This window comes from Anas platyrhynchos, chromosome 1 (assembly GCF_047663525.1).
Source record: "Anas platyrhynchos isolate ZD024472 breed Pekin duck chromosome 1, IASCAAS_PekinDuck_T2T, whole genome shotgun sequence".
Classification (NCBI taxonomy): domain Eukaryota; kingdom Metazoa; phylum Chordata; class Aves; order Anseriformes; family Anatidae; genus Anas; species Anas platyrhynchos.
In genome coordinates this window covers 74,303,600-74,327,459 of record NC_092587.1, presented here as the reverse complement: position 1 = coordinate 74,327,459, position 23,860 = coordinate 74,303,600, and the positions used below count along the sequence as shown (strand labels likewise).

The 23,860-nt window shown below is 41.8% G+C and overlaps 2 protein-coding genes across 6 annotated transcripts in view; one reads left to right on the top strand and one right to left on the bottom strand.

The window, feature by feature from the left end:
- Positions 1-6,964: 6,964 nt before the first annotated feature.
- On the bottom strand, positions 6,965-9,597 carry MCAT (malonyl-CoA-acyl carrier protein transacylase). The gene is made up of 4 exons (XM_027450047.3): positions 9,154-9,597; positions 8,968-9,055; positions 7,947-8,164; positions 6,965-7,655 (listed from the first exon to the last, which is right to left on the bottom strand). Exons 1-4 carry the CDS (start codon positions 9,595-9,597, stop codon positions 7,233-7,235), a joined length of 1,173 nt encoding a protein of 390 aa, XP_027305848.1. The 3' UTR covers positions 6,965-7,232.
- Positions 9,598-9,644: 47 nt separating this feature from the next.
- Positions 9,645-23,860, top strand: part of TSPO (translocator protein) — a 36,182-nt gene continuing 21,966 nt past the window's right edge. Inside the window, exons 1-5 of one of the 5 annotated variants that reach the window (XM_072041777.1) lie at positions 9,653-9,784; positions 10,741-10,863; positions 15,927-16,127; positions 18,991-19,129; positions 20,042-20,771. In XM_072041777.1, coding sequence (XP_071897878.1) covers positions 10,817-10,863; positions 15,927-16,127; positions 18,991-19,129; positions 20,042-20,215 — 561 coding nt within the window. In that variant the 5' untranslated portion in view covers positions 9,653-9,784; positions 10,741-10,816 and the 3' untranslated portion in view covers positions 20,216-20,771. Of the gene's footprint in view, positions 9,785-9,861; positions 10,097-10,503; positions 10,864-15,926; positions 16,128-18,990; positions 19,130-20,041; positions 20,772-23,860 lie in introns of those variants that run through there. The other 4 variants (XM_072041782.1, XM_072041779.1, XM_027450066.3 and 1 more) reach the window with 4 other exon arrangements.

The window sequence follows — 23,860 nt, the reverse complement described above, 5'->3', positions numbered from 1 at the left end:
TCAGCAGAAATACAAGTAAAAATAAAAACATTTTGTCATAATTATTTTTATACAAAAAAAAAAAGCATGCACATCTAAAGGAAACTAGATTTCATTGGAGATTTTCATCAGTATAGTATAAACAGTTTGGGGACCCACCAAAATTCCTTAGCTTTTGTGTTTGACAGCAGTCATAGCTCAGGGACCTGTGTGCCCCAAGATCTTGAACAGCCATTGTGCTTTGGCCAATTCTACTCTAGCATCAGACATTAGCTGGAGAACTAGACTGCATCATGGAGATCACTGGAGTAATTCTGTTGGACAAAAAAAATTGATCAGTTATGTAATATGAGACATTTTGAGTCATCTGAAGTGAAGGTTTTCAATATTTCAACTTTGTGGAAAAAAATTCTAGGACTGGAATAGTGTTGTATTATATGAAGGGATTAGACACCATGGCTTTTCAAAAGTGTCAAATATGCAGGTTTTTATGAAAACATCACAGCATTTAAGCCTATAAATATGGACTTAAGGTGCCTGATCAATAAACCTATAAATAATAAAAAAGCCCTAACATTTAGCTTTTACATGCCAAGCTTAGTCCATCCATTAAGGAAATAATTGTACCTGACACTTGCAGAGTGCTTTTTAAAGAAGCAAGGTTGCAGTATTTTCCTCTAATGTGGATATCCTGAATGCCTTCCAGCTCAGCTGTCCAGGTTGGCCATCACCTGGCTCTAATTGGGGACGATTTTAACAGAGCATACAGCAGGAAGATTGAAGATACACTGCTTCACCTGGCACATGGGTGAGTTACCTTACTGACACCATCTGTTTTTGGCTACTTTTAAAAATCATGTTACATAGAAAAATAATAACGTTTCTGCACCCAAAGTAAAAAATAAAAATTATATATATATTATATATATGTGTGTGTGTATTGCTACTACTGTTGCTTCATACAGAACCCAAGAAAGAAACCAGCTACTGGATCTTATTTTACGGGGAAGATTTTTTATAATGAAAATTGTTTCCATGGACTATAACCAGTCAAAAGATTTACACAGTTTCTACGTATTTAAAATTCCACAATAGCACTGTAGTTCTTCTAGGTTAGACCATGTCTTTAAGCACAACTGAATGAGGAGAGGTCTGCAGCCTAGCAAATGTGATGCTTTAGGGATTAACATGTTACTGCACGTCAAACAACCCATCGAGGCACACTCAATAAAACGTGGCTCAACCTGTTTGCACTGCCTTTTATCTGATAAGAGCAGACAGGGCTGTCATCTCCGTCATAAAGAACACAGATTAACTGCAGTAATGCAGTAATTAGCATAGAAATGTCCTAGTCTGAAAGGAGAGTCGACTATTGCAGGTTTCAAGAGAATACGACCCGATTACACCTATGTTCCTGAATGCAGTATATAGCTATGCTCAGCAGCCTCAGTCAGCTCAGATTCAGGCTGCACAGAGCCTCTGTCAGCCAGACACACCTGCACTGGATCCCGATTCCTCAGGGTCCAACAGCTCTTGCTGGGGTTCGCTGCTCTTAGCTGGAAATAAGAGCAAAGGCACAGGGCTGACAGTCAGGAGATCTGCTGCATGCTTTCTCGTGTCAAAGTAGTAACCAGTTAATTCTAAAATCACATCTGTTTAGCTTTTAAAGCCCTACTGAGTTACCAGATTTTCCTCCTAAATATTTAGAGAAATGCACGTGCATAGATTACTCTGTAGGCTTTAAAGAAGGAACATATTGGAGTTGAGTGAGGCTTTGTTTTACAGTTTTCTACACTTGGCATTTAGTTTGCCAACTTTTAGAATAAAATTTCTATCCACATGTTTTGTTTTCAGTTTTTGTCTGTTGTGGTTTCTTGTTTAATCATCAGGGTTGCTGTCAGTGTTTTCCAGACATGGAATATTATTAAAAGCATTACAAGAAGATTTGGAAATATTTTGAACAATAACTGGACAAAGAGGATCGCTGGTTATGGAAGCTGGGTATGAGTTCTCCCTCTTCTCTACCTTTCTGTTACAGCAACACCTCAGTCCCATCTAAGTGTCACCAAGTAAAGCCTGATAGGTGACTGTAGGTTCAGGTTTTTTCTTTAGTTTGTTGGTACCCCTCACCAAAACCAAAACATCTTGTTCATAGACTGAGTGCGCCAAGTGTCTCCAAACACTCACATGCTAAACTGCCACTGAAATCACCGGGCTCTGTGCAAACAGGAGTCTCCCCACCATAAAAAACTGTGAGGCTATATTCTAGATGAGATAGGGTGGGTAGGCTGTTACAATCAGTGTTGTACATTACATTTTGGGGAAGAGACAAGGACTCTGTGGAGTTTGGAAAGGACAGGCACAGGAGTGGAAGGGTGAGACTCGCCTCTGCAGCTTGTTCCTGCAGAGGCGCAGGGCAATGTTCTCAGTTTGGCACTAACCTTGCCTGCAGGCGGTCATCCTCACTTTTCTGCACCAGCTTTTCGCTTCTTGTCATTTCTAATGGCCTCCCCTTTCCTCCCGCAGATTTGTCGGCTTCCTTTCAGGTGCGTCTGCCAGAAGCTGGTGCCTGCAGCCTTGCTTGCTGTTGCATTTTGGTGGGCCATAAGTTATGGACTGCAGAATTAACAGAGAATTACAATAGGAGGTCATTGCTGGACTCTGACCAATATAATTAACACCCTGGTGGTGGCAGCTGGTTTGTTTTTCAAATTTACACTGATAAAAATCTCTTTTATATTTAAAACCTAGGCTAGTGCTGGGTCACTGCTGTTTCATACTCTTTTTTAAAAGAAAATGTTTAAAATAATGAGGTTGGTGCTGGATAACTGCCTGACTTGCTAGTTTTGAAGTGTGAGGCCATGTGATCAGAAAGTCTGTTTCTGTCCTTTTTTTGTTTGTTTTAATGCAATACAAAATGTCTATTTCACATAAAGGAGTTTCTTGAAAATACTCTGTCAGTGGGGAAGACAGAAGGCATGCTGGTCATCCTTTAAATGTTAACATTGTAAAAGCAATAGCAAAGATTAAAACCATGATACTTTTCTAAAATTAAATTGTTGCTTTAAATGTTTTGCAGTGTTACCTACTTTGTTTTCTAGGACTGTGCTATTACATGTTAATAATTTCTTGTCTTGTACAGATTATCTAATACTACAGGACAGGCCTCGATTTACCTTTATTTAGTAAAATAAGCATATGGAACTAGTTTATTGGAAAAAAGAGTTGTTCAGATGAGCTAGCAATCGTGTTGGTTGGACTGGCACTCAAGGGCCACCCAAATCCAATCCATTGGTTCTGCAGGACTTCTCAAAAACTGACTACAGATTTTTACATTCTTTCTTCTGCCTCTTTATGAAGTAAAATTTCGAGTTGCCCAGAAAAAACAGAATTTGAGAAACTTTTTTTTAAATTTATTTTGATGATTCACAGCTTTTTGGAAGTCATGTGGTTAGGGGGAAATAACTGACTAGAGGAAGATTGTAAAATGGTGGTGGGATAGGTGTCACCTCCACCCTCCCTGGGGAGCAGCCAGGACAGGCAGCCTTCTTGCCTCTCAAGAGCATGCCCCAGCCGTGCCGAATGATCCTGCCTACCTGTGTGCGTGCATCCTCCCTGAGTGCTGATGCTTAAGCTGCTTTTCACTGCACAGGAACACAGACAGAGAGAAAATGAAAGTGCATCTCTGTGGTTTGGGTATTCCCCTCACAAGAGGGGATACCTGCTTCCTTTCTCATCAAGTGAATACCACTGCTAGGGCACTTTTGAAACAGGAAAATACAGTAATTAACGGTGCAGTAATTTAAGCACTTGCCTGAGAGGCTGGAGTTTCAAATTTGAGACACAGTTTTTAATTTGAGACAATGAATTTAAAGCACTCTTCTTCCTGTAGGTGAATGCCCAAATCAGAGGGTTGAGGGATGTGTTTCCTCTCCTTTATGGATGGTACCAAATCCAATTAAGCTCCTAGCCTTCCACCTCAAACCACTCTTCTGGAGGAGGAAAAAAAAAAAAAAAAAAAAGGAAGAGAAGGAGAGAGAGAAGAGAAAAGAAGGTTGAGGTAGAATATTTTGTCCAAACATTTTATGTTAAAAGATTTTGAAATATCTTCAACTTACTAGAAATGCAGAGAAAAAAAAAAAAGTAACTAGAGGATGAAGGATGCAGTTTACCCTTCAGAATGCAAGCAGCAGCACGTAAACTGGAGTCTCTCCAAAAATACGTCACCTTTCTTTCACAGTGCTCTGGACTCAGTCTGCCATTCAGGAGCAGGTACGTAAGGTACTTTACTAGAAAAGCATGTGTGGTACATTTAGAGCCATGGTCTTACCCAGGCCAGAAGCTGGCAAAAGGAGTTGCCCATATAACCATAAAAAGAGACCAAAACATCACCAGTGAGTTGATTGTTCTGTTTAACTCCATACCAGTGGCATGACAGAAAATATTTTAAAGTTATTTAGTAAGGTGTAAAAACTCCCATCAAAAGAGTCTAATAAACCAACTATGTGAGTGTAACAAACGTATCCACTGCAAATAATTTGATTCTTCCTGGCTGAATCATTTTAACAATACAAAATAATTTTATGTATGTCTAGATAAATAATCTTTATGCCCAGGGGAGCAGCTATATATAGGAGACTGCCACACGGCCTATTCCATATGAAAGCTGTAGGGGAGAGGGCTGTAGTTTTTCACTCTCAGGGACTGCAATAAATAACACTTACAATCCTAGGGAAAGGTCAGTATCTGGCATGTATGGAATAAAACACAGTACTGGGGAGCATAAACTGTAACTACATCAACACCATACATGAAACACAGCACAAACAGAACCTGCAGCAGGTATCAACACCAGCTGGGACACTGTAGTGAGCAGTAATGGCCAGGTTCCCTCTCACATGTAACTAGGACTCTTTGCTCAATGCCACGGCTCTGCACTGTGACTCAGGAGACCTAAATTTTATATATATATATGTATATATATTATTAATGCACACTTCCCCATGTGACAGAGTTTACAGCACTTGATTTTTTTTTCCACATCCTGTTTCTTCTTGTTCCTAGGTGCAGGAACTACGCTGACTTTTCACATCATAAAACTTTCAGTTTCCTAGAGCAGAATGCATAGATGAGCGCACGCATAAAAGAAATGCAGATAACAGTAGTAAGACCTAGGATCCTTAATTGCCCTGCATGCCATTCTCCACCTAGCCACAGACAAGTTCTATCACATGCAAGATACCCTCCCGTTCTTTTATAGCCATGTACAGCACGATGTTGTGTCACCAGGCACTACACTAAAGCAAGCCCTGAAAGCTCTTGACATGAAGGCATAAAGCTGTCTGCCATACTTTTCAGCTTATATAAACTGTAACATCAACACAAGGGTATAATGCTGCTGTTTGTGCAGATGCCAGGTGCACAGAGGTAAAGCAAAGAACTGCACATGGTAATGGCTGCTTCTCACCCCAATTAAACAGGGCCAACAAGTGTGGCATGCTCTTAGGGTCCTGTTGTCACTTCAGTATTCTGCATCTATTGAAGGTGCAAAGGTGATCTACCAGTCTGTGCTGCATTCGCAAACTGAGATTTCTATTATGTTTTTCCTGAAGAGATTTTTTTCCATGCAAAGTGTGCAGTAAAGTGAAATAATATATTAATTATATATATGTATACACACACATATACATACACTCTCACAAATATATATGGTAAGAACAGTATAAATAGAAGACAAGTCTTCAAATTTACCCCCAAAATGTTAAATAATTAAAAATTTGTAAACCATAAAGCACTATACTAAAAACAAAATGAGTGTCACCAGTATGCCATTCTCAGTTCTAACTACTATACAAGGTGGTTTAAAAGTCACTAACATTACTTTTAGTCTTACAAGATATAGTCAGAAACTTCCAACACAGCTCATAATTCAATGTTACTGTCATTTAGTTGGAATATTCTAACCACCTGGTGATAAATTTGTTATGTTTCACTTAACTAATTAGCACATTCCTGTTAACGGTAGAGACTTCATTTTTTTTTTTTTTTAAAGTCAGCCCAGGATTTAACTGGCAGCCTGTAGTAGTCATATATGATTTAAGTAATATATGCTTTTCTTTTTTTGGTATATCTGCTAAAAGCTATTAAAATACCAAAAGCGTGAAGAAAAGGGTAAAGTTCAGCTGAGGCTTCTGCTCAGCCATGCATGCACAATCTGTCCTCTACTTGCTCATCTGTACCCAATCCCCTAACAAACACTGTTCTCTGATTTTATTCCTAAACCACGAAGCACCCCTTAGAGACAAAGTACAAACAGAGCACGAATAAACTTTCTGTGTATCAGCAACTTTCTGTGCTTCACCAGTCAGGAAGCTCCTTCAAGGACTCTGCTCTCCACCACATCTCCTGCTTCTGGGAAATGCCAGAGCTGGCAGAACATAGTCAGGGGTACTGTGAGAAGTGACATCAGCATCCAAATTCCCCTGACTGGGTGCTGCTGCAGGGCTCACCTTCAACAAAGTTGCCCTCCCAAGGATCTCAGCAGGACATTTCCAGCACCCCTGCTTTCTGCTTTGTCAAGAAAAGCCGTTTTCTTGACAAGATCAAGCCTATGCAATCACAGGATAGGTCAGGGTTCCAGAACTCCTGCACCTCTTGAGAGGCTGGGAATTCTGGTAAGTTTATTTATTTGGGGAAACATTTATTCTATATGAGGAATTTTAGCACAGACAATGTGGCACTGAACAACTGGAAGAAAAATTATTTCCTTCTACATGTGGACCTGCAGGCCAACTATCATGCATCCCATAGCATCCCAAATTCAAACCCTTGGCAACCCAGCATCAAACAACCTAGCTCTGCCCAGAACACAGGTGGAGGACCCCTGGAATGGGCAGCAATAGCTACTGACTGGAACTTGAAGGCACACACACACACAAATTCAAAAAATAAAAATAAAAAGGAAAAAAAAAAGAGGGGAAGTTGCTTGGAAGATTAAGGCCAAACAGAACACTATTTGGCATGTTTATTGGCAGTTTTGCAGTCCCAACACAGGTGGAAGAGTGACTTTGCAAGCTGCTCTCTTGTTCCACATCCGAGGCACACAGGGAAGGACAATGTTAACTGCAGTGACTTGCATGGTGCTCTTCTCATTATGAGAAGCAACCAACGCTTAAGACTTCCTCTTTTAGGAGTGTGAAGTTATTTTTAAATAACGCAGAAACAAGTTGCATGGATTTTTCTCAAAAATCTGTTTATGTCTTTGTTACTTCCTCATCTTCTGAAACATCTACGTGGCTATATTGCCTCCAGGCCTTTAAGTTACACTTTTTCAGAACTGCTCCTAGCTGCTTCCCAGGCCCCACTTCGTATGTGTAAGGAAATTCTGTTCCTTGCTTTCTTTCATAAACAGAATGCATGGTCTGTTCCCATAACACAGGTGAAACAATCTGCTTTACTAGCAGCTTCTGAATGTGTTTTGAGTGCATATACTTTTTGCTATCAACATTGGAATAGACACAAATCAGGGGTTTTTGAATCTCAGTGCATTTTAGGACTTCAGCCAATGGCTCTACTGCTGGTTCCATAAGTCGTGTGTGAAAAGCACCACTGACCGGAAGCATTTTCGTACGTGTAAAATAATATTTTCGGGCATTCTCCTGCAAAAACTTCAAAGCCTATAAAAGAGAGATAGAAGTGAGTCTCACATGACAAAATTTTACTTGCTCACCCCACAAACCCCCCAAAAACAATCTCACCAGACTTGCCATGACAAAACAACTCCTTTCCCTACCCAACAACTGGGCACACACTAGAAAACAAACAAACAAACATCACAAAGCAACTTCTTTTGTTTGTCCAAACTCTTGCCACACAGGTTAACCTCCACATAGAAGCAGAAAAAAGTTTTAAATACTGAAATGTTAAATTCAACAAAATGTTAAATTCAACTTAATCTGCAGCAATACCTGCAAGTGTCCCGCAATGACTCTGCTGTCTGGAAACAAATAGTTTGAAATTTCACATACAGGGTTTTCTATACCCAGCAATTCACAGTGCCTGCGAGCTTCCAAGCAGGCAAACTTGTAATTTGCCTCCGGCCGGCCAATCACTGACAGCATCCCACTGGGGACAGCCTCCGACGCCTTCTGCATAGCTTCAGCGCGCACCTTCACTGCATACAGTGCTAGGGAGAAAGAAGGTAGAGCCAGGTAAATGTGGCCTTGGCTGACACTGTGTTGCATCACGCACAAGCGTTGGCTGCTCGTTCCCATTAAATGCTGATGCTTTCAGCATAATGTTAGGCAAATTAAAGCGAATCATAGAACCACTACGGTTGTAAAAGCCCTCCAAGATCATCTGGTCCAACCATCCCCCTACCACCAGTGTCACCCACTAAATCATGTCCCTAAGCACCAGGTCCAACCTTTCCTTGAACACCCCCAGGGACGATGACTCCACCACAGAATCTGCGTTGGAAGAGACCTCCAAGATCACCTAGTCCAACCTCTGACCTAACAATAACCAGTCCTCCACTAAACCATATCACTAAGCACTACATCTAAACCTCTTTTAAAGACCTCCAGGTAAATTGACTCAACCACTTCTCTGGGCAGCCCATTCCAATGCCTCACAACCCTTTCGGTAAATAAGTTCTTCCTAATATCCAACCTAAACCTTCCCTGGTGCAACTTTTTGCAACCACCTCCCTGGGCAACCCGTTCCTGTGCCTGACTACTCTTTCTGAGAAGAAACATCTCCTAATTTCCAACCTAAACCTCCTGACACAAACTGAAACCATTCCCTCTAGTCCTATCACTAGTTATCCACGAGAGGAGGCTGACTCCCGGCCTCCCACAACCTCCTTTCAGGTAGCTGTACAGAGAATGGTGTAAGCAGAAAGTAAACTTTAACAAAAAAGAGCCGGGGGCAGGGCGGTGACAGAAGGGGAGGTGTCCTACAAGCGGCTTCAAAGCGTTTCCCCAGCACCTTCAGCGAAGTCCATGGCTCCGGCGAACACAAGCGCAGCGAACTCCCCGACGCTGTACCCGGCGGCGGCCACGCAGCTCTCCAGCACCTGCGGGTGGAGAAGGGACACGGGCAGCCGCTGGGCGGAGTGCATGGGGCGCCATTTCTCGGCGCCAGGCCCGGGGCAGGCCCCGGCGCGGCCCTCACGTCAGGCTGCCGGTGGTTGAGCTTCTCCACGGCGGCCAGGGAGGCGACGAACACGGCGGGCTGGCAGTGCTGGGTGCGGTCCAGCTCTGCCCGCGGCCCCTCCAGGCAGAGCGAGAGCAGGTCGTAGCCCAGCACCTTCTCGGCCAGGCGGTACATGTCCCGCACGCCGGGGTACCGTAGCAGCCCGCGGCCCATCCCCACGAAATGGCTGCCCTGCCCGGGAAAGAGTAGCACCGTGCCCTCCCGGGGGGGCCGCCGGTCCCGCCTCGCCGCCGCCGCCGCCTCCTCTCCCGGCGCCCCGTCCCGCTCCGAGCTCCTCAGCAGGTCGCTCAGCCTCGCCGCCCGTTCCCCACCGCCGGCCAGGGAGCTGCCCGCCCGTCGCCAGGCGCGGTGGAGGCCGCCGCAGCCACCGAGCCGCCATGGCGCCGCGGCCCAGCTGCCCATGGCCGCCGCCCAGCTGCCTCTCCCCGCGTTGCCACGGGAACCGGGCAGTTCCAACCCCCCCTCCTCCTCAGCCGGCCCGAGACGAGCCGCCCTCGGTCCCTCCTCGGGGCGGGCCCCGCCGGCGGAAGGTGCAGGGGTGGCCGCCTGCTGGCACTGGAGGTAGCGGCGGGAGCGGAGCAGACTAGAGGTAACGGCCGGGCCCGCCGGGGGGCGACCGCGGGGTCCTCGGCGCTGAGGCGGGGCCGGGGGCAGTGGGGCCAGAGTCGGGGGGCTCAAGGCGAGACCCCGAGGAGATAGCGGGCCGGGAGCCCACTGCTTGGCACGGAAAGTGCTGCTGCTGCTGCTTTTTGTCCCCCGAAAAGGAGCTGAGGAGGAGCAGTTTGTTCTTTTTCTTTCTCCTTTTTTCTTTCTTCTTTTTTTTTTTCTTTGTGAGTTTTTCCGTTGTCCTTTGGGCAGTAGGTGTCCTCTTGCGTTGCCTCTCTGCTTCTTAACTGGACACGTATGTATCTTCAGGGCTGCGAGAAAGAACTTGTTTTTTTCAATTTCCAAGCAATTCTTATAAAATGGAGCAAAATGCACTGTACTGGCTTGAGCACTGAACAGCAAGAATTTTTTTTCTTTTTGAAAAATGAAAGCCATGCAGAAGTTGCAGTTGTGCAATGACTTTGCATAGCTTAAGGTTATGAAAGAGTAGCAAGCAGTGAGTCTGACATCACTACCCAGTTTAACAAAATAGATTGTATTAGTTTAGCAGGGCAGATGGGAAATGGATCAGAACAGCAAGACATTGTGTTGACTTTTTATTCAGGCCGATTCAAAAGGATTGTGGTGGGCAGATTTTGCTTGCTTTTCTAATCTCTATCCTACATTTCACTGTTAGTTTCCTCTGTTTTTGTCAACTTCAAGGTAAAATACCTGGAAAAAACACATGAATTTCTCAACAATTAGCTGAAATACACAGGCAGCAATGCACGACTACATCCTGCTCCACGTCTGCCTCTGCCTGTAACATAAGCAGCGGTGATACTTCGTGTTCAACCAAGAGCAGGCACTCGGGTGGCAAGTTATTAGGCTGGCCAGTCTGCGTTTCCACCTCAGTGAAAGCTCTTAGTGTAACCAACAGTTGCTCTCATTGCGTTCAAGCTGCACTGCAGAGCTTTGAGGTCCTGTTTCTGGCAGCTGCCCTGCGAGCTCCAGAAGCCAGACGTGCCCCTTTTGCATGAGGCCAGGGTTGCAGCTCATCCTACGGGGGCCCATTATGCCCAGGTAAGGTTCACGGTTGTGACCTCTGATGGTTCAGAGGCAGTGCCTGGGGGCAAAAGTCTGAGTCCTGTAAACCACTGCAGTATTGTTTCCTTTTTGGTTTGCCAGAAAGGGCACAGACTGCTTGCAAAGCACCTGATGCTTACCAGTGTTAGTGGATCATGAACATCTGCTGCTATTAAAGCATCCCTTGGATGTGGCACTTCTGCATCATTTTACTGTTTAAGGAATTCCTGGCAAGCTGGCCCAGGCATCACTTAAACAAGAACTGTCGAAGGGAAGCTAAATTGTTTTACAGCATATACACACAAATGACAGTTTCAAAGTGGGTAGATGAACAAGAAGAATCTGCAGCAGGAGGCTAGGTAGCTAGCTGTTTGAAAGGAAAGTAGTGTTTGTCTTTCAAATACAATGCGTGCAGAGGATATTATACAAATTTACAGAGGGAAAATCAGAAGACATTGAGCAGTATGCAGCAAATTATCACCTGGGAAGATGGTATTCTAGCATAAGTTTCTGTTCACAGCATGTGGATCTGGTCACTTCAGTAAATCCTAAATTTGCCACCCCAAAAGAAGTGTAACGTGGGTGGTAAGACTTGTTTTGTCTCTAAACCTGATACCTATATTACTCACATTGTATCCTTAAATAAATACAACTAGTTTTTAAATTTATAAATACATATTATAAACATACACTTGTTAGGCATTTATATTGTATTTATATTCTGTAATATTGATTGTAGAAATCCCTTATTTCTGAAAAACATACCTGACATTGTTCTAGGTATTACTTAAGATCAACAAAGATAAGACTGCTTTTTCTGTGGTAGCCATGTTCTGCATCACAGACTATGACAACAGTTTACTTTTAGTGTCACAGTTTCCCAGGAATTAAAGCAACAACAGATCTCAAAGGTTTATCATAAATTAAACGTGCACCCTTTAATTCTTCAGATAGCTATGTAAGGAAAAGCTTTACTCCACTTAAGACATGCATGATGCCTTTCAGTCCTGGGTAGGAACATATCTGCCCTCAAAATGAGACACTACAGAGGATGGGAGGGTGAGTATACATCTTGGGGGATCCCCTGCCCCTTCTCCCCCCCATACTTTTGCAGCTTTGTCAGTCCACCTCAAAACACCCAGGACCAGAAACTCCAGAGCTGCACTGGGGATTTAGCCTTGCTGAGAATTTTCCTCAGTGTTTTTAATGCAATAGCTGTGATCTAAACCCTGTGTGATTGGGTAGCCAGCATTAAGTTGCACAAGAAGGGGATTAGTCAAAAGTTTGCCCCTTTTCCAGATAAAAGAGAGGAGGACACACAAAGCTTCAGTTTTACTTTCTGCATGTTAACACTAACACAGAGAAACAACCTGCAAAAAGATAGCAGCTCATTAGGCAGCAAGCTGCAATATATTTTTTGCCTTCTCCTTCATTTTACCCGGTACTTTACTTAGCTGGAATTATGTTTTGGCAAGTCAGCTGTTTTGAATATCTAGAAAAAATATTTTAACATTTGTAAAACAAACTGTCCTGCTGCAGTCAGACTAGGGCTAAATGGAAAATGGGTGGGATTATGAAGAAAATGTTGGAGGGCAGAAACAGAAATAAGCAAGCTAAGTGTGTGGGGTGCGTGAAGATTTCCAGTGCTGGTCACACTGCAGTTACCAATCACAGACACCCAGGTTTCTTCAGTATGAAAATCAGGGTGCAAGAGTATTGTGCAACCTGATCTCACCCTGACGTGGGGTTGGAATATCGCTGGGAAAATAAGCTATTCTAGTTGTAACAATAATATAGTATTATTAACTAAAACCAAAACAAAACTTAGTTGCCTCGTCATAGTTGATTGTAAAAACTGAGAAGGTTTTCAGTCCTAAATCTATAAGCATCAGGCTTAATTCCAATGAAACTGACTAGAACACTACATTAAAAGAAAGTCATGGTTGGCAATCCTTTACAAACTCTTGACTACATTATTTTTACAAATTTTCTGGGCATTCCATAAAGGTGGCACAGATCTCATGCTGCATAGCTACCTGCACAAACGCTACAGCACTGACTGAGGGGCAGCGTGGACCCAGGCTAGGGCTGCCAGACTGCATGTGATAAAAGGTCAAAACAGAAACTTTATTTGCACAAGCTTTTCTGAGATCAGATTGTGTCACTCAGGACCCTTCACCTTTTCCATTTTCCTCCTCTCTTTGTCACCCAACATTGGGATTTCATACACAGCACCTTTCCTTGTGTGCGTCTTTCATTGCTGAAGGATCTTTTGCCATTTCAGCTGTTTTGCTCATCTGTTAAGGTTCCTCCATCGAGTCTCCACTGCATCCCTTCCTTTTACTTCCTCTCACTAAAGACCTGCCGCAAGTAGCCAGAGAAAGATGGACACAGCTTCTTCCAAAGTGAAGAAGCTGAACAGGTGTGGCTCCCCTATTGCTTTTTATTGGAAATTGATACTAGTATTTAATTTCTGGGGAATTAAAGACAGAACTCCCGCTGCTGCTGGACAGCTGTAGTCTACTGGACTGACCCTGTAACTGTGCTGCACGGCTTTGTTCTTCTTTCTGCTAGGTACTATGCAGGAGAGAGCATTTTGCAATGCTTAGGAAGTCCTGAGAAATGCTACTGGAAAACATCCCATAAAAATGAGCAGTAACAGTAGTCAAAATAATAGGACACCAATATTGAATTCAAATCAGTATGTTTAATTTCTTCACTTTTGTCTGTTCCCCATTCCTGTTCATGCACAGCTTGATTTTTCCCTTTCTCTGCTTTGTGCCTTCACCACTTGTTTGCCTACCTGATTTTCTTCCTCATGTCACTTAAGAATTATTTTAGCATTCTTCCTCTGACATGTACAGGGATAGACTTGCAGCTGCATCATTTATTTACTGACTGCAGCAGAGAATTGTTTTTCCAATTTGATAACATTTAGCACTTTTGGCTGGCAGAACACTTTCAGACTTATTTCCTTGGGGAGAAGCTGACAGAAGGAACAACACCTGACAAAGTCCAGTTGCCTAATACCTGCAGGAAACTGCCCTGATATTTTTATGTCTAAATAAAGCATAAAACCCTTGTGGTCCTTGCTTATCACTTAAAAAAAAATAAAATAAAATGCTAGCATTTGATAGCTGTGCTGGAGCTGCACCAATGACCAGTGCTGTACCATGTGTGTACAGAATTAAGGCCTGGTGTTCTCTTCAAGGTAAAAGCAACAGAATAAAAATTGATTAGATCTGAGCAGCTTTCTACTTGTAACTTAACCTTTGTGAATTACTATCGGAAGGCAACCAGAGGGAACCGTTGTGTTTGGAGCTCTTGTTCACATTATACCTCGTTTCTCCTGCACAAAGCAATTCCCTCATATCCCAAAGGCAGAGCCTTTGATGCTGTCAGTCTTGGCAACAAGTAGCACGCTCTACAGCTCCTGCAGGAAAGTAACCATACAGATCTACATGTGATAGAATGCATTAATTCCTTTGCTCCACTTAAGGTGCTCCCAGTAAAACAGCAGGAAGAATACTCGAGGCAGGAAGTACAGCAGCAATGACTGCAGCAATGAGCTATGCAGAGCTTTTCTTCCCTTCCTTGCTGTCCATCCTCCACCCAAGACCTAATTGATGCAGTTCCAGCAGGCTAGCACATTGTTCTCCCTCTTCCACTGCCCTCCTACACTCTCCCCTGAGGCATCCTCAGAGCACAGCAGCCTACATGCCCTTTCTTGTTTACTGCTTACAAACTTTCCAATCCTGCATGCTTTACCAGTCCCACTGTTCTGCCTTCAAAAATTGTTTGCTCCTATCACCAGAAATTTTCTCGATCCTTCTCAGCCTGGCCCGTGGTCACACCTACTGAACTGTCTTCTGAAATGCTGGTGGCTCTAACGCTTTCTGTCCCAGGGTTTCCAGTGCTGCCCTTTCACCGTTTCTTCCCTACCCTCTTGCCATCTTAGGATCCCTTCCTGCCATCTGTCCATGCTGCCTAACAGATTAACAGAAATTGGCTGTATTTTACCACTGTACATTTGAAAAATGATACGCTTTGGTTCTGCCCTTTTTATAATCCTCTCATCTATTTGCATTTCAACTAGCTAAACACAGATCTTTTGTAGCAACTGACTTCTTGCCAGACAACTTGTGATGAAGCTTTTCCCTGCCTACTTCCTTACTCTTTTTGTTGCTGCCTGTACTCCAACTAAAGCAGCTCAGCCTGCCAGAACAAGGCGTTGCTTCGTCTTACTTCTGTAGGCAAATTTAATCCAGTATACTTTATGGGTTTTAGCAGCTGAGATGGCTGCAACCGATTGCCTGTATTTTGAAGAAGCCCCATTTAGCCACCAAGGTCTCCATCCTTGTTCATCAAAACATCATTTAAGTGCCTGTTTTCTCCTTGCCCTCCCTAGCGCATGTTTTCTGAGCAGCTTCTCAACTGTCTGCTACTTATCACACCCATCTTACTAGCCCCTGAGCATCCTTAGCACCCTTAGAGGCTAAAAATATAACACAGTGTATAAAATTATTTTGCTTGAGCACAGGCAAGCACACTCTTTATCCACTTCATCACTTTTGATTACACCATTTCTGTAAGTGAATGAACTTTGTGGTAAATACAGAAATAAAAGTTTCTTTGGGCAGTCTTTTTTCCAAGTGTACTTAATATAATATCAAACTGCATTATTCCTCTGGCATAATTATTCTCACCCATGAATGACTATGTAGGTAAAATTCAGCAGTCTTACATTCAGCAGTCTTACTGCATGAAATTAAGGGGGAAGCAAAGGCTCAAAAAAACTCAACCAACCAAAAAAAAAAAAAACCAACCACCAAAACTCACCAAAATGTGAATGATAGGTTCCCATAAGCAGGTGAGTATTGTCCAGTGAAGCTGATAAAAGATACATTTATTTCAGCTGCACTCTTTCTGAGTGCCAAGGCAAGGCTGTGGATCAGATCCTACATGTGTATGTTTTTAAAATCTACTTTAAAAAAATTGAATAGTTTCATAGTTTCATTTTAAGGTTGCTCTACTAACCAACTTGTTTGGGTTTGTTTCAGATTCACTGTCTCAATGGAAGTGGTACCAGCCTGGGCCCCAGCAGTGGGCTTCGCACTCTTGCCCCATGCAGGAGGATTTTTAGGAAGCACAATAACCAAAAAGGAAATCTTGGTGTGGTATGAATCTCTGCAGAAGCCATCTTGGTGTCCACCTAACTGGGTGTTTGCTCCTGTTTGGGGAACTCTCTATACATCTATGGGGTATGTTTTTCACATTGTATCAACACACTTATCTGATCTTCAAGTTATTTATTTTATAATACTAGACCATAAAACTATTACTGTATTCCTGTAGCTGTATGTTTGTAAGAAACTGTGTCAAGCTGCCTGTGTAACAGGTAAGAACATGTTTGGGGAGTTGTGTGTGGGTTTGATAGGACATTTTGTACACAGAAGTATCCACTTCAGGAGTTTGAACACCTGTCATTAATTTGCTTTCATTATTCATTCTGAGGGGAAGACCTGCCAAGCTGGCAGCAATGGAGTGAGGAAGCTCTGGGATTTCTTCTAAGCATGTCCTACAGTAGCTTTAAGAAAATGAAAAAAAAAAGAGAGAGAACTGTTCTAACAGAGCTCAATTAAAAGAAAACAAAATCAAAAATAACATACATGTCCTTTCAAATAAAATTGGCAGGCTGTTAAACTATTGATGTCTGAAACCCTCTGCTGCCTCCTTATTTAACTAGTTTAAAATACCTGACAGCACAGCAATTACTGTCAAATGAACAGGAAAGCATGAGGCCAAATACCATTCCCACAGGTACTGTAAATGTTTAATACTACTATATTTTGGCAGCTGTTACTTTTAATAAGATGTAGCAAAAATATTTATAGAAGTAGATTGTCTCAGGAGATCATTTGGGCAGCTTTGTCACTTCTCACAGACTGCTCCAGAAGCTGTCCACCCAACAAAGCATGGTTTTATGTTAAGTCTGCTCAGGAGCTTCGGCAGAGGCTGGTGCAGCCAGCAAACACTAAATGATGCCTTGTGTTCCTTCTGCACTTGTTCATTAAGAACTAGCTACAATCCAAGACTCAACATCTTTTTTTTTCTTTTTTTTTTTTTTTTTCCTAGCTATCAAATATGCATAGTTTTTAAACCCATAGTATTAATTTTTAGGCTACAATCTGTACCTGGATGTTAAATTGGCTCTCTTACAGCGTGTCTTTTTTAATAGCTCTTTTCTTTTGTATATTCAGAGAGTTAATATTTGAATTGGAGCGTTACTGTCATGGGGATAAAAAAGAAACAAGAAAAAAAAATCACTTTCCCATGAAGGGCCTTCTTCAAGTTGACTGCACAGCTCATAAGCCTGTTTCCTGATTTCTCATCACTAAATCTGGACACTAAATTAAATCTTTTAAAAATCCTGATTGTGACAGTTTATCAGCTTACTTTGGAAATACCAGAAGCAGATTGATGGACTTGGTTATGTACTATATATACATCTAACTCAGTGAAAAGGCGTATTTATTGTCAGGCATTTTTTTTCCATAATCTGTCCTGTACACACATTCCTTGGAACAATCAAGACTCCTGGTTCCTTTAGTTATTTCTTGCTTTTAATACATTCAACAGATTCTAACAAAAAGCAAGGTTTAATAAGCTTCCATGCTTTTCTTTGATGTTTAGTTCCCAAATAAATTTGTGCACGACGAGCTTTGCCTTTAGTCAAAGTTAGATGTATCAACAACTCTGAATCCACACTGTAGCTGTGTTAAGTCACTTAGAAACTGACTTTGGTCCTGATGCCTTTTACAAAGAGAAACCATTAAGTTGCTCATCCTTCTCTCCCAAAAAGAATATGTGTTTTAAATATTCTCTGTAGTCAAACTGCCAGGATACCAGAGTTGCATTGTCTACTTATTGTGAAAGAAGTGGTCAAGAAGCAAGGTTTGGTCACCAACTTGGTCAGACCCAAAATATCCGTATTATTGAACACTCCTACAAGTGTTTGTCTGCTCCTTAAGGAAATAATGCTTAAGAGTTGGTATCCATTTTTGCTCCATTACCAGTAGAAATACGTATGAGCCCCCGCTGTCCAGCAAAGTGCACAGTCCAGTTCACATGCCTACTGGACTCCTACCAAGATGGACTCTGTATTCAGTTTTTAATTCTGAAACAAGAGTATAATTTGAGGTGTTGGCATTTTGTCCACGGGACTCTTGTCTCTTGGAATGGTTCTGCAGTCATGTGTATTGAAATATCTAATGAAAAAGTCAAACAAGCAAAAGAAGAGTGTTGGATGACGAGTACTCATTTTGCTAATCTGTCACGCCTTCCATGCAAAACTAAATCTTACATTGGCCAGTCTCACAAATCCCAAGAATTCTTGTCTTTAGCAGCTTACACTGTGGGATCTTTCCAGTGAATTGCTTTTCAGTAGCATTAAGGTGGCTTGTTCAAAATCTCGAGAACATTTTAGGAAGATCTTTCAATAGATGGGATCCCACAGAGAAGGAGGGTGCTAGATGCTCCTTGTTCTTTCAACAGAAGTCCTAAAAATCTTTGTTCTTCCTATCTTTGTACCTCCCTGCCCCTCACCATCCCTTCTGAAACATGACTGTAGGGTTCATTCTTTGCTCAAACACCATCTACCACCCATGCTTCTGTTACTCATTTTGTCCATTCCCACCTCAATTCCTACTTCTCCTATATTCATCTATTTAAAAAGCTTTCTTTTAAACTACAATATTTTTAAAACATCATCTCCCAGTATTGATTTTTTTTTTCCTATTCAGAGACTTACCTTTTATCTTCGAGTCTTAAGATTTGCTGTGTTGAAATGGAAGCATTCTCTTTTAAGACTTAAATGCAGTAGGTCATCTGCTCCTCCATACCTAGAAATAAGAACTCTGGCAGAACAGGGGAATTTTTCCTCCCTCCATCTTGCTGTCTGCAACAGATGATCAAACCTGCGCAGTCATTGATTCTGTCAAGTAGTGCCAAAACCAAATTAATTTAGTTTCTGACACTGAAGCAATTTGATTTGATTAAGAATACGTGGTTGCTTTCTAACCTGTGTATTGAATTACCCCTTACATTTGCTTTTTTTTTTTTTAGATATGGCTCTTACCTGGTATGGAAGGAATTGGGAGGCTTCAATGAAAAGTCAGTGGTTCCTCTGGGCCTGTATGCAGGGCAGCTAGCATTAAACTGGGCATGGACTCCAATATTTTTTGGAACTCACAAAATGGGATGGGTAAGTGGATAACGAAGTCTCCTCAGTATACGATTCTGCAGTCACTTGTAATGTGTTAAAACACAAGTTTTGTGTTATAATTTTTTCTCCCTGAAACTGAACGTGATTTGTGTAATCAGTATAGAATGCAGCTTGCAGAAGTTTTTCTTTATGCATGCTAACAGCCACCTATGAGAATTATGTATCTATAGCACCTGTGAATGTTTAGATTTCACGTAGTTCTTTCTGCCACCTTTTGATAAGAGCTTTCTGTGACTTGAAAATGTAAACATTTATGCCTTAGTAAAATTCCTAGCTATCTCTTTGGCAAACAGCAGTGATAAGAAGCTTATCATTACTCATGTAATCAGCATCCATTTTAGATCAGACTAATTTTCTGCAGTCTGAAGAAGAACAGCTTGCCTCAAAAATAATTAGTATAATTAGTAGTTCTTATTATTTGCCTGGTTTCCTAAATAAACAAGCAACATTATAGTAGCAGAACACTTTGAAAGCCATTGTTAATTTGATTTTATGGCATCTCTTTTGGGAAGCATTTATAACAGAAAAGCATTCGGTGAGCTTATTTGCTGTAAGTCACACCGGGTTTCTATTCAATGTAGCACTTCCTGCTACCAAAAAAGAAAAATAAGGAAAAAAATAAGGTATATATAGGTGAGATTTTTATCTGCTCCCAGCTGCTGTGCCCTTTCTTCTGACTGTTATGAGTCAGTTCACCTGACTCATAGAGGACAATCTTTTTCAAAAAAAAAAAAGAAGAAATCTTTTTCACTAGCTAGTTTCTGAGAAGAAATAAACCACAGAAACATACACCAAGTGTCAGAGCTAACTGGGAAGAGCCAGACAAATATCTTGACTAACTAGTCAAGAAAATGCAAAAGTAAAACACTAACCACCTTCCTGGTGTTCCAGGGGCTGGTGACTCTGCTGCTCACGACTGGTACTGCAACAGCTACAACTGCTTCCTGGTATAACATCAGCAAAACAGCAGCTTATTTGATGGTTCCTTATTTAGCTTGGCTAACCATGGCTTCTGCACTCAATTACCGTATCTGGAAAGACAATTGTGACAAGAACTCTGAATAAACAGCTTTTCGCCAAAAATATTTTTTCCTTAAGAATTTTCTAAAGAAAATTATGACTTTTTTTTAGCTAAACTACTTATACCATTACTATTTGTTAATTACAGTTTGATAACAGCAGTCTTTGTTTGAAACAAATGTGTCTAACTGGGTAAGTCACACAGGAGTTTTATGGTAAATTAAATGATAGTGCTGATTGAAAGGTAATATGATATTGAAAACTAGTACATTTTATAAGACAACAGCATTTTAACTGTTACCAGAAATAAGCACAAATTGCAACCTCACTACATTCAGATGAAGAAATCCATCTGTATATAAATACAGCTTCCAGAAAGCTGTTCCAAACAGTTGCAGCCATGACTGTGGCCTGAGTCTTTCATGTGTACCACTATAGAGTGTTGTGAAGTGTCTCGCTACAGCCATCAGATATTTGTCCTGTAATCATTGTACTCTGCAAATATTTGAGACCAAGTCTTTTTCACAATTTGTGCCTTGACACTTTGGAGCATTGTACAGTCTAGGTGTCAGCTAAATGTATTAAACTACATGTAAACTTACTTTGTTCCTGTTTTTATTGTTTCTGAACAAAAAAAAAAAATAAATACTGAAGGCAACAGGATGCTGTAGCCCCAAAGGTGGCCCCTTCCTTTCTTCCAAACACTGTAATGGACAAACAAAAACAGCTAATTCAAAGCACCTGAATTTGAAACCAAGAGCACTCAAATATTTAGCAGCTCTCTGCACACACCTCTGGCATCACCAGCAGCACTGGCCAAAAAGCACCAACGTACTCCATGGAGACTCCTCATTGTGCAGCCAGTTCACCATTAGACCTTCAAGGTGGAATGGGCAGCCAGGTCACAAGTAGGTTTGCTGCTCTTTAAGGCGCTACACACACAAGCACTGAAGGTACTACTGCTTGCAGCCTCTCATTTTAGCTTCTTGCAAACAAGGGTTTCTCCTCTTTAAGGTTATGGTAGCTGACATGGTAAGATCTGGAATGCTTAGTTCAACCAGTTGCTTCCTACAAGGCAAAGAATTTTTTATCTAAAGCAGAAGAGTATTTTTGCCCACAGAATATGGCCCAACTGCATAAATCTCACTAGGTTTCCTAGTTCATTCTTTCGGTTTGGTAAGCATGCTGTTACTTTCCCCTTTGTACTGAGGGAAACCTTCCCCTCCACTCAGGATCCACAGTTGCTTTGTTACTTGTTCTCAAGTACTTTGAAGGCAGAGAGTGCCTTTTGCTTTCCTGCAAGTCACAAATACATCTGGTGAGCAGCACTGTATGTCTGTCACGTTAAGGGGTGTAGCTGATTAACCGTTACGGGCCTGGTCGGATTCAGGGTACTGAACCAGTCGGACATTCACCAAAACATGTTAACCATCTGGGGGTCCAGTCAGACATTCACCAAAAACGCATTAACCGTCTGGGGGTCTGGTTGGATTCAGAACACTGAACTATCATGGATAACCACCCTTACCCTAGTTGCACTTAATGAGAGCTATCACAATGCAATCAAGTATGGTTTATTACAGCAACAGATAATCAGGTTCTTTTGGATTGCCAGCGATAGTGACTGTTTGCAAAAGCAAGCTAGCATGCATGAAATACACAGGTGTTACAGATGTTACAGGTGCATGGCCTAGAAATAAACACGTTAAAAAGATCAAAGACTCTAGAGAGATTTATAAGTATTCAGATCTCACCCAAAGGCGTCCCAATATGGGGGGGAAGAGAGGCTCAGCCCGTCAACTGATCCCAGGAGTCAGGAGGTCCTAAGGATGTTGTATTACCTCGGGATGGTATCTCCCCTGACGATGGTATCTTCCCTAACATCCTGTCTCTCTTGGGACAATTTATATTATTTTCTATCTTTTAGGTGGAGCTCGAGTGGCTCTGGTCAAGCATATCTTAGTAATGATTGGTGTAAAGTTTTCCCGTCTCCGTTTAAAGTAATAGGCTCTGAGAAATTCAGGGCACATGCTCAGTGAGGAGTGGTCACACCTTGGAGGCAGGTAGCTTTTGGGATGGAGGTGTGTTTTGGTATTATAATGATATTATAATGAGCAAAAAGTACACTAGGGTACAGCATTTGTCAAAACATGACAGGTCTTTGGCTCAGGGTGGCAAAAAGTGCAGCTTTGTGCACAAAAACAATCGAGTCCCCACCTGATTACAGAGCCTCGCCATGGTGTCTCTACTCCACTCTACGCTCCGTGCTGTTCCTTAGGGCTAGCACACCAAGCGCGATAGCATCTAAGGTTGGGAGTCTAGGGAACGCTCAGGTAATGCAGTTATGCCCTACCCTGAAAGCCTCTTCAATGCTGTACCTTTTCCTTAAAAATGTGAATGTTAGTTTTATTTTCCTAGTTACTTCAGGCAATTACACCACAATGTCCCCTTAGATCCAGTCTCAAGCACCTGTTTCTATATTCTGTACCACAGCCAAACTATCATATGCATTGAAAGTAGTCAACTGTCTATGATAAAGAAACAGAAATGTGATTAAGCACTCCACATCACCTTTGAGGAGTTCAAAGAAGTTCTGACTGGTGAACTGCAGACTCTGATATGGCTGTCAGCACCAACTGTGTCTGACTGATGTAGCTCTTCTTTCTGCCCCACCTATGAAGTGACAATCTTTGCAAGACAGATGGTTTATTTCTCTAGTCTATGTTCCAGTCAGTAAAAAAAAGAATAGCTTTCTGAAGAAGAGCACCCTGATATAGCCTAAGAAATCTTTCCCTTCCTGATCACAAGGGATAACACATTTGATAGCAAAACTTCAAGTAAGGTTTCAAACACTTCTACAATTTTGTAATTGAACTTTGTGCTCAGATTCCAATGGCTGCAACTAGCTATGAAGATACTACCCACATAACTTATACTTCATGGTGGACAGAACACCTTTCGCAACTTGTCCATACATAAAGCAACATAATACAGCCTAAAATTGCAAATTTCAGCTAGTTACCCTGATCTGAAGGGGGATGAGAGGTCAGGAATGATTCATTTGAAATTGACAACTCACTCCCAAACATCTGTCTTAGGGTCTTAACTTGAAAATCCAAAGACTGCTTGGTCCTCTAGCAGTTTCTTGGATCCATTTCCTTTTCTCAGGCTTTTTTTTTTTGTTGCTGCTCTAGACACAACATCCCTCTCACTTCCTGACTTCATCCCTTCTCACAAGTCTAGTTTCTCTTTAAGGGGCAGGCAGACAACCATGCAATACAGAGTTCCGATTTTTTTATTTTTATTTTTTTTATTTTTTAAATCAAGAATGGGAAGAGCCATCAAATACTCCATCTCATTACCTTGTAAGTTCACTTCACTGAAATACCATGTTATTCTCCCATAAGAAAGTATCATCCTTCTGTCCTTAGTCAAAATATTTAAAATAAATTAGTCTATCCCACTCTTTAAAGATACTTCAGCTTTGTTTAGCAAGACAGAAATGAGACGCCTAACAATTAACAGATTTGCCTCACTTCGTAGGATTTGCATTCATATCAAAAAAAACTCAGAACTAACACAGTATTAACTTCATGCACAGATTTCAGCAGGTATTCACCAATTTCATCACCTTCAACTGATTCCCCACTTCTTCAATCAAGCTTCATATATTTGATTTTCAGTGAATTT

Bases quoted from the DNA above. Each gene is read 5' to 3' on its own strand.
- MCAT (XM_027450047.3), bottom strand. From the start codon at position 9,597: ATGGGCAGCTGGGCCGCGGCGCCATGGCGGCTCGGTGGCTGCGGCGGC. The intron at 9,056-9,153 runs GTGAGGGCCGCG...CTCCACCCGCAG, and splicing joins TCAACCACCGGCAGCCTGAC to GTGCTGGAGAGCTGCGTGGC. The intron at 8,165-8,967 runs GTGCTGGGGAAA...CTTTCTCCCTAG, and splicing joins AGCCATGGACTTCGCTGAAG to CACTGTATGCAGTGAAGGTG.